This window comes from Haliotis cracherodii, unplaced genomic scaffold (genome assembly GCF_022045235.1).
Source record: "Haliotis cracherodii isolate W230 unplaced genomic scaffold, xgHalCrac1.p SCAF_18, whole genome shotgun sequence".
Lineage (NCBI taxonomy): Eukaryota > Metazoa > Mollusca > Gastropoda > Lepetellida > Haliotidae > Haliotis > Haliotis cracherodii.
In genome coordinates, this window is record NW_027266273.1 from 23,177,484 (window position 1) to 23,188,044 (window position 10,561).

The following is a 10,561-nucleotide window of genomic DNA, read 5'->3' on the forward strand; positions in this document are numbered from 1 at the left end:
TAATAACTATTATTACCTTATAGAATTATGGTCGTTCCTTTTCAGTGTAAGCAGTAGACAAGTTTATCGTACATCTTTTTGCAAATAATTCCATTGTATGCATATATTTACAGTCTAATAGTATAGTAAAGCCAATAAATGAAATTTTAAAGCTTTTGACATTTGAACTATGCCAAAATGCAACAACCATATCATAAATTTTATTCATTTTAGATTTATGTTTGGTGACAAAAACTGAATTTTATGCACGGTAACAGCACAGACATTTGGTACAGAGATGCCAGAAATAGTTTTCTGCAAAAAGGAAAATAAGACATATTAAGCCTGCATATTTTAGACTTGTATTCAGTAATTGTTATGTTGTTTATCTGCTCAACAAAAACATTTCAAAAATGAATTCTGATTTGTTGATTTTTCATAGGCCAAAATGTTACTTTTTTAGAGAATGACCCATATATCTGTGTTCTGGGACAGGTGGTGACGCTATGGAGGTGTGTGTATATATATATCTGTGTTCTTTAACAGGTGGTGACGCTATGGAGGTGTGTGTGTATATATCTGTGTTCTGTGGCAGGTGGTGAAGGTCTGGAGATGTGTGTGTATATATCTGTGTTCTGTGACAGGTGGTGACGCTATGTAGGTGTGTGTGTATATATCTGTGTTCTTTGACAGGTGGTGACACTATAGTACCGTGCCCCAGAGGTGTGTGTGTATATATCTGTGTTCTTTGACAGGTGGTGACGCTATGGTACCGTGCCCCGGAGATGTGTGTGTATATATCTGTGTTCTGTGTCAGGTGGTGACGCTATGGAGGTGTGTGTGTATATATCTGTGTTCTTTGACAGGTGGTGACGCTATGGAGGTGTGTGTGTATATATCTGTGTTCTGTGACAGGTGGTGACGCTATGGAGGTGTGTGTGTATATATCTGTGTTCTTTGACAGGTGGTGACGCTATGGAGGTGTGTGTGTGTATATATCTGTGTTCTGGGACAGGTGGTGACGCTATGGAGGTGTGTGTGTATATATCTGTGTTCTTTGACAGGTGGTGACGCTATGGAGGTGTGTGTGTATATATCTGTGTTCTTTGACAGGTGGTGACGCTATGGAGGTGTGTGTGTATATATCTGTGTTCTTTGACAGGTGGTGACGCTATGGAGGTGTGTGTGTGTATATATCTGTGTTCTGGGACAGGTGGTGACGCTATGGAGGTGTGTGTGTATATATCTGTGTTCTTTGACAGGTGGTGACGCTATGGAGGTGTGTGTGTATATATCTGTGTTCTGTGGCAGGTGGTGATGCTATGGAGGTGTGTGTGTATATATCTGTGTTCTGTGACAGGTGGTGACGCTATGGTACCATGCCCCAGAGGTGTGTGTGTATATATCTGTGTTCTGTGGCAGGTGGTGACGCTATGGTACCGTGCCCCGGAGGTGTGTGTGTATATATCTGTGTTCTGTGACAGGTGGTGACGCCATGGTACCATGCCCCAGAGGTGTGTGTATATATATCTGTGTTCTGTGGCAGGTGGTGACGCTATGGTACCGTGCCCCGGAGGTGTGTGTGTATATATCTGTGTTCTGTGACAGGTGGTGACGCTATGGTACCGTGCCCCGGAGGTGCTACTACAAGGCCAGTATGCCACGCCCGTCGATCTCTGGAGCTGTGGTTGTATATTTGCTGAACTTTTCAACAGACGACCTCTATTTTGTGGCCAATCTGATGTCGACCAGTTGATAAAGATATTTGAGTAAGATCTGGATTGTGTATTTTCAGTTATAAATGTTTTTTTCCATCTGAAAATCTTCCAGCAAAGCTGTATGTACATGTGTAGGTCTATTGATCAAAGGTATGTCCCAAGCACTCTATTGCTTGTTGGGGGCGGTCAGGTAGCTTACTGGTTAAAGCGTTCGCTCGTCATGCCAAAGACCCGGGTTTGATTCCCGACATGGTTACAATGTGTGAAGCCCATTTCTGGTGTTCCCTACCGTGATATTGCTGGAATATTGCTAAAAGCGGCGTAAAACCATACTCACTCACTCATCCATCTTTATGATGGAATGTGACTGAAACTAATATACACAAATTGTTGTACTAATCATTTGTTGACCTCTCAATGTCAAGTCAGGGTCACTTAAGGAACATTGGTCACACCATACGTGACAGTGACTTTACATTTTCGACATCAGCTATGCGTGTAATTGACAGTTTCTAGTATGAGGCTGAGAGTGTATATACGACTAGGTTTGAAGGTAGCTAGAATCATGGGACTTCCTATTCTGAAATTCTCCTGCAGTCAGTAGAATGTACCTAGACATAGATGAACATGGACGTGCTTAGATCTTATAGAACTTTATACTTATGGTGGCTAGAACTGTATCATGGGACTTTCTGTGTTGTAGACATACTGCATATATAAATGTTTGACATGTCTTTTCTCCAACTGAAAGTGATAGGTCATGAAAGTAGAAGGGCTTTTGACTGTGTTAATCTGGTAGTTTCGTGATTTTCTAGATTCAAGTGGGGCACTGTGGCCTTGTAGTCTAAGGCACAGCAATTTGCTGTGCAGAGCTGCATTCCATGGGCATGCCAGAAATCTATGATTGTTGGTTTCGAATCTTGGTGTGCCCTGATTATGTTTCTAAGTTTGTCAGTACTATATTCGTGCTTGTGGGCGTCAAGAAAATACTAAACATGAGACCTGCATCTCTTCGGGCTTTCCTCCCACATTAAACTGACATGCAGTGATATAACGGGAATGCTGTTCAAACACAATACAACACTACTGATCACAGTTGTAGAGGATGGGTCGGATCATGACACTGTTAGACAATGTCACCTGATTTTGTGAATCCCTAATGGTACATCATACTAGCCAGAGAAAATTAGGCGGTATTCAGACAAAAAGTCTTTATGGGATTGCTTCTGTGTTTGTTACTGAGAATTCAATCATGCAGTATCTGCTCACTTTGCTTGTCTTCCAGAGCAATCGGGCTGCCATCTGAACTAGAGTGGCCGGAACATGTCTCGTTGCCATGGAAGTCATTCCGATCAGTTGCTCCGCAGCCTCTGGAAAAGTTTGTTCCGGAAATTGATCATCAGGCCAAGGATCTCCTGGAGGTGAGATGGAGTGTCAGAAACACCCTGTTGCTTCGGAAATAAACGATGAGTGGGAGTTGTTTGTCGTACAATAAAACACTACAGGGAGAATAAACCTCCTTCGTCGGGCAGTTGAAAAGACCAAGGGCTTCTGCAAATGATAATGCCCTGAAAAATAGCATTACTGTTATTATAGCTGAAATGGATGGAATTTGTTATCAAATAAAAAGAAACAACTACTGTGTTCCCTCGTTATTGCGCCCTTCAATATAGCGCTAATTCGGTTATAACGCATGGTAAAGCATGGCCCCAAACATTTACTAACTTTTTTTTTCAATAAACTCAAGCGCAAATTATATGTCAACATAACATTTTCTCAATAGCGAAACCGCAGGAAACCTCAACGGTGACTGGTCGAATTGTTCCATACCTGAAAAATATCCGGCAATACCAATCAGCTGTGCTATGCTAATTGTTACTACTATTTTAAATATATATATATAAACGCTGTGACTGAAATAATACGAAACTGGAAAATATTATTTTTCCTGATAAAATAATAGTTCCAGATACACTTCTTCCAATTGTTGCATCAAATTTCTTTGAAGTTATATTATTGGGTAATTTTTATCTGAAACACCGGTCAATTGGGAAAATGTGTGTGCAACTGATTGTCTCTCAAGAACCTGCTCACAGAATTCTGATGTGACTTTTACATGGCGCCATGGTGGCCATATTGAAAATTTTATTTTTGTCCATAGGTGCATGTTTATCATTGTTAACTTTGATATGAAGCAAATGTGGTAGTCGGAAAAACATATACACTTCTTTTGGAATATTTGGAGTTTTGTTCAAGCTATAAACTTGGACTTTCATGTACCCCCTTTTTGTGGAATTAGGTTATTAATCGGCCTCTTTTTTAAATGTATTGATATTTAGTATGGGTTTAGTTCATGATGGGGCCTAAAATGTGTGTTCCATTTTTAGCAATATTGTGCGTTTTGATTTTTTTTAACCTCAACAGCATTGTAGTTTGTTTCACCAGAGTGAAAATGCTGTCATGGGCAGGCAATACAAGTAGGTGCAAACTGGGGCAACCATTCTTTAGATCTAAATGCACTCTAGCCATCCATCATGTTTCATCAAATTATCTACATACATAAGCAAAATGTAGGATTTCATGATTTGAATATTGTGTCAGTTACCCTTGACGGGTCAAAACCCCAAACAGTCTTTCGGCCATCGCGGCAAGGGCTAGCGACCTACGGCACTTCACAGTTCTCCACCATCTTGTGAAAGACTATCTGAAAGATACAAGACCAGGAGACTTTCAGTAACCCTGACACTGAAATACTTTCTCTTTCTTTATCCCAGAACCTTTGGCGGGGCGGTCGGGTAGCCTTGTGGTTAAAGTGTTCACTCTTCACGCCGAAGATCCGGGTTTGATCCCCGACATGGGTACAATGTGTGAAGCCCATTTCTGGTGTCCCCCGCCGTGATATTGCTGGAATATTGCTAAAAGCTGTGTAAAATCAAACTCACTCACCCAGAATCTTTGGCACCAACTCAAGTGAGATGTTTGTACCAAAATAAGGTTGAAGTGTTATGAAAGTACTTCTCAAGTCAGGGGTGCTACAGAGCCCTTGTGTTTATCATTTAGCCCCGCTACCCAACTCATGCAGTATTTCTTATTTTGTAGAGACTGCTTACATTTGACCCACATCGACGAAGTAGTGCAAGTGCAGCTCTCTGTCACCCATACTTCCGGGACGACCTTGACAGTCTCCGTACTTCCAGCTCGCTGTCCACATCAGAAAACGAATCATTTGACACAGATGGCCGTTCAGACACACCGGTCAGCAAGTGAGATGGTGAGAAGAAGAGTTGTCTCCCCTCACCTGTATTCTGATCTGCAGCAGGTGACCAAGGCCATGTCAGCAAGATTGTGTATGAGAAGAAAACAATTTTTTAAAACAAGATTGGTCATTTCCGTTTATGGCTTTTTTATATTCAGGATTCGATCTTTTTTGCAGATTTGTTTCATAAATGGTAAAACAAACAGAAAAATGATTACATTTTGTTTAAAAGAAAGCTTCTGCTTGTACATTGAAGCTTTGCACAGCGACGAGACACCGGTGTCAAACATTGATGTCGGCTTACAGATTATACCAGTGGCAGCCATATTGAAGGCCAGAAATCATTCTATTTGTCCATATATTTCTGCCATTCATAATTCAAGATGGACCAATATTGATATTTTCATACATTTACACCTGTTTTTAATGGTTTTATTGATTGCCTGTGTTCACATTAATACACCAGTAATATTATACCTATATCTGTATTTGAAGATTGTTGACTATCTTTGGCACGGTGTTATCTTGCAGCCACTCTCTCTGTGATGTGTGATGTGTGTGTAATTAGTGTGACTGTGTGTGTGTGGACTGCAGCCAGTACTCCTATCCTGCTGGGATGTTAGCATGCTTTGTGGTATTTTGGTGCATCACATCCTGATACACGTCATCGATTACTTGTATGCCATGTTTGGTCCACCATGCAATCAGGTCACAAACCATTCAAAGAACAAATCTTTTCTACTTACCATCTTTGGCCAAGATAAATTAATTACGAGACAAGCAGGAGGTATTTGTTATATTTATTATTTTTTTGTACTGACTGCAAATAGCCATCTTTCCAGTTGAAGAAAGAATGAAATGTGTGCTTCAGGAAGTCAAGTGAGCCCCTGCCTCAGTAGAACAGGATGTTAATCTCGTACATAATGTATTTTGGCCTTCTGGACCTTGTGGGCCCAAATGTTGTATTTTTGAAGGAGCTTTCTCCTGACAATAATGTTGATGTTACTTCTGTTGCGTGTATGTATTGTGATTGTGTAAGTACTGCCGTGCCCATGGACATAATCTATTCATGGTGACTTACATTAAAAGTCTCAAATGAAATCTCTTTTGGGATGAAATATTCTGTAAGAATGTGGATTACATTTTGATTGAACCTGGAGCAGACGTTTGTATTATTTGCATTAACAAACTGATCTCTTACTTTTAAAGTGAGCTTTAATAAGTGAGCTTGAGTTGTTGGCCCAACTGGTGGTAAATCATTGGAGCCTAAAGAGTGACCTCCCTTAGTTCTCTCTGCCATGTCCCTCAGTTTGTGTCTTTGAACAGAAAGTTATGTGAAACTTGTTTGCCTTCGTGAGTCATGAATATGTCAGTTAAGAGTATTCTCTTTCAATGCAACTAGCTGTATGACTATGAATTATCTTCTTCTGTACTTATCTGTACTTAATGAACCCATCTAAGCAGGCTCTGAATCAAAAGTCTAGAAGAGAGACTGCGAAAGTTCCTCTCAATTGGATAAGGATGAGAGCACGCAGCCACTCCACAGGCTGAGAAGCTTTACCAGGCTTGATCAACGTTTAGTCCGATTTGCTGCTGTGTGTTCACAATCATGTGAATCAGTGACCTCTGGCACATGACTAGTGCAGATGTGTCTGTCACATGATTGTTGTGTCAATTTCACTCTTTGAGTGTCTGACATCCAACCTTGAGAGTCTTGCATGGACATTCATCCTCTGGTTTTGGCCTTGATAATCTTGCATGGACCATCATCATCTTGCTTGGGCCTTGATAGTCTTGCATGGACCATCATCGTCTTGCTTGGGCCTTGATAGTCTTGCATAGACCTTCAATGACTGGCGTGGGCCTTGAGAGTCTTGCATAGACCTTCAACGTCTGGCTTCGGCCTTGATAATCTTGCATGGACCATCATCGTCTTGCTTGGGCCTTGATAGTCTTGCATGGACCATCATCGTCTTGCTTGGGCCTTTAGAGTCTTGCATGGACCATCATCGTCTTGCTTGGGCCTTGAAAGTCTTGCATGGACCATAATTGTCTTGCTTGGGCCTTGATAGTCTTGCATGGACCATCATCATCTTGCTTGGGCCTTGATAGTATTGCATGGACCTTCATCATCTTGCTTGGGCCTTGATAGTCTTGCATGGACCATCATCATCTTGCTTGGGCCTTGATAGTCTTGCATGGACCATCATCGTCTTGCTTGGGCCTTGACAGTCTTGCATAGACCTTCAACGTCTGGCCTCGGCCTTGAGAGTCTTGCATGGACCTTCAACGACTGGCGTGGGCTTGTGTGTTCAATATTGATCCTATGTGTCTGTTGGGAATCTTATGCAGAGATGCTGACCATGATGATATTTTGAACCAAATTCCATCAATTTGATTAACATGTTGCCATTAATTGTGACTTTTTACTGACATCGCTACAGGTTTTGTCACACATCAAATTGGTTGATAATTAGATTATATTTGGGTGGTGCAAAAGATGATTTATTTTCATAAAAAATTCTTGGTAATAGTGATTTCTAATTATTTTTTAAAACTTTAACTTGTCAACACCCACATGGTCCCAGATATTCCTAATGTGTCTCAATTTTTAGTTGGCATCTCTGCTTGAGTTCTGCTTTAATGTTGACCTGGGCCTGAGTTTGTGACATACAACCCAATGATGTCTGCTAAACCTGTGTCCACATTATTGTGTAGACCAGCATGAAGTGTTCATTTGCAAATCAACTCAACACTCATGACCCATATTCAGATCGACATCACTGTACAAGGGTAGATGCGGAGTTGTCTCCCCCTTTTCCAATTTTTACCATCATGCAGTTCATCCACAGCGCTGTTGTTTTCACAACAAATACCCATAATCGTACCTGCTCAAATGTGATACAGTAAGCATTTATCTTCAAAGAAGAAATCAAAATGGTGTGACAAGTATTGTAGTGCCTTACCTGTCTCTTAGCGTAGCATGAGGTCATGTGTCTCCCACCGCCAAACTGGCATGCTGTGGACAATGTCAGCACATCCCCATTCATAACATCAGATATGCATATTGACATTTCATGCATTTTTCTAGCATAAGAAGCAGAAACCTGACGGGATCTAGGAGGCCGTTATTTTCATTCCTTTGTATGCCAGCATGCCCTCAGCTATTTTGGTAACCAGGGTGCCTTGTGAAATTGGTTCAAGCCCTTCATACGTTTGTCCATTACCTTATGATGAGTACCTAGTGTTATTGGTGCAGGGCCTGGCTATATTAGCTCCTGGCCTCATACTGTTTGCATATTGCCTTGTAGAAAGTCACATGGTCACATTTCCCCAGCTGAATTTATCAGGATAAACATCTCCCCAACGCCCTCAGTTGTCTCTGGTTGTGTTCAGTATTAATATTTTGCAGCAATCTGTCACAAAATCCCAGTGTCATCTCACTTGTTGTCCTAGTCTACAACATGAGTACAACAAAAGCATCATTCCATGGCCTATCCGTCCACGTATATGACCACAATAAATTCAAAACTTCCTGCCGGGTGAGAGCTCACTGGCTGCCCAATCAGCTGTTTTGTAATGTATATTAGGGGCGCTGAATGTGCAACCCCTCCTTCCAAAGACTATCCTGCCATAGGGAGGTGCATCACCAGCCTTAGATTAAGACCAGCTCAAGTGTTCAAGTCACAGTGCTTGGAGGTCTTACCTTGATGCCTTTTTGCACCCACATTCACCAACCCACATTCACCGACCCACATTCACCGACCCACATTCACCTATCCGGTCACTGACCCACAGTTGCCAGTTCAAATTCACTGTCCAAATCACCAGCACACATTCGCTGAGCCACAGTTATCGACCAACATCGACACTCACATTTACGGACTCGGTCACCTATTCACATTGACTAACCCACAGTCACCTTTTGCACAGCCCTCCAACAGTGACCCATTGTCACTACAAACATCCACTATCCTGCCAACCTTGAAGTTTCACGTCTCAAAATTTCCAATTCATTTAATCAGCCTTGCCGACCAAGCACAAACCGCTCGGGGTAGAATAGGTCTTCAGCTACCCATGCTTGCCATAAAAGGCGACTATGCTTGTCGTAAGAGGTGACAAACAGGATCGTGTTGTCAGACTCACTGACTTGGTTAATGCATGTCATCGTATCCCAATTGCCCAGATTGATGCTCATGATGTCAATCACTGGATTGTCTGGTCCAGACTCGATTATTTACAGACCTCCGTCATATAGCTGGAATATTGTTGAGTGCGGCCTTAAACAACGAAACAAAGAAACAAAAGCTCCACCCACAGTGCAAATCTAACTATGCATCAAGCTCCTCCCTGTATGCCTAAACTCCACCCACCATGCTGATCACCCCACCAATCATACCGCTAGCCCCTCCTCCCCAGGTACGCTCACTACCTGTAGGTACTGCCAGTATCCGGTCACAACACTGCCTATTCTCATACTTACTAACATCCACATTTTGTACAATGTTTTTACCATGGGACCAATCTGATACATATATATTCCATTTACAAGTAAGAAAAAGCCAAATGTGATTGAATAATCAGCGCTGTAATAAAAGCCATTGACAACACTGTTACCATAGTGACAGGTAAGTCTTTTGAAGTCATTCCAGGCAGTTATGCAGCTAACATGTTCACACCAACTGTTCAGCCTTTTGTCCTAGGTTGGAATACCCAGGAAAAACTGTGTGATAGATATGCCTTTGATGTCTAGTTCTGAGCTCTCCGCTGGTTAGCAGCAAGGACCTATATGATTATCTTAGTGTGGAAACCTGCAGTTTCTACATGATTATCTGTGTGTGGACCACTCACCGTGACATGAATGATTATCTGTGTGTGGACCACTCACCGTGACATGAATGATTATCTATGTGTGGACCACTTGCAGTTGTCTGCATGATTATCTGTGATGACCGCTTGCAATTGTCTGCATGATTATCTGTGTGGACCACTTGCAGTTGTCTACATGATTATCTGTGTGGACCACTTGCAGTGACATACATGATTATGTGTGTATGGACCACTTGCAGTTGTCTACATGATTATCTGTGTGGACCACTTGCAGTTGTCTATGTGGACCACTTGCAGTTGTCTATGTGGACCACTTGCAGTTGTCTATGTGGACCACTTGCAGTTGTCTACATGATAATGTGTGTATGGACCACTTGCAGTTGTCTACATGATTATCTGTGTGGACCACTCGCAGTTGTCTACATGATTATCTGTGTGGACCACTCGCAGTGACATACATGATTATGTGTGTATGGACCACTTACAGTTGTCTACATGGTTATCTGTGTTGACCACTTGCAGTTGTCTGCATGATTATCTGTGTGTGGACCACTTGCAGTTGTCTACATGATTATCTGTGTGTGGACCACACGCAGTTGTCGACATGATTATGTGTGTATGGACCACTCGCAGTTGTCGACATGATTACCTGTATATGGACCACTAGCGGTGATGATCTTTGTTCTGTAGTTGTAGAAATGCGGGGTAAAGTTGTACAAATTCTTATTAGATATGCAGAAGTTAAACATTATCTAAAGAAATTATGCACGTAACTCAT

The 10,561-nt window shown here is 41.8% G+C and overlaps 1 protein-coding gene across 2 annotated transcripts in view; it reads left to right on the forward strand.

Moving 5' to 3' along the window:
* Positions 1-9,242, forward strand: part of LOC139465900 (cyclin-dependent kinase 6-like) — a 38,715-nt gene extending 29,473 nt beyond the window's left edge. For both annotated transcript variants that reach the window (XM_071247892.1, XM_071247893.1), the window contains exons 5-7: positions 1,588-1,748; positions 2,983-3,118; positions 4,797-9,242. In XM_071247892.1, coding sequence (XP_071103993.1) covers positions 1,588-1,748; positions 2,983-3,118; positions 4,797-4,964 — 465 coding nt within the window. In that variant the 3' untranslated portion in view covers positions 4,965-9,242. The remainder of the gene's footprint in view (positions 1-1,587; positions 1,749-2,982; positions 3,119-4,796) is intronic.
* Positions 9,243-10,561: the final 1,319 nt, after the last annotated feature.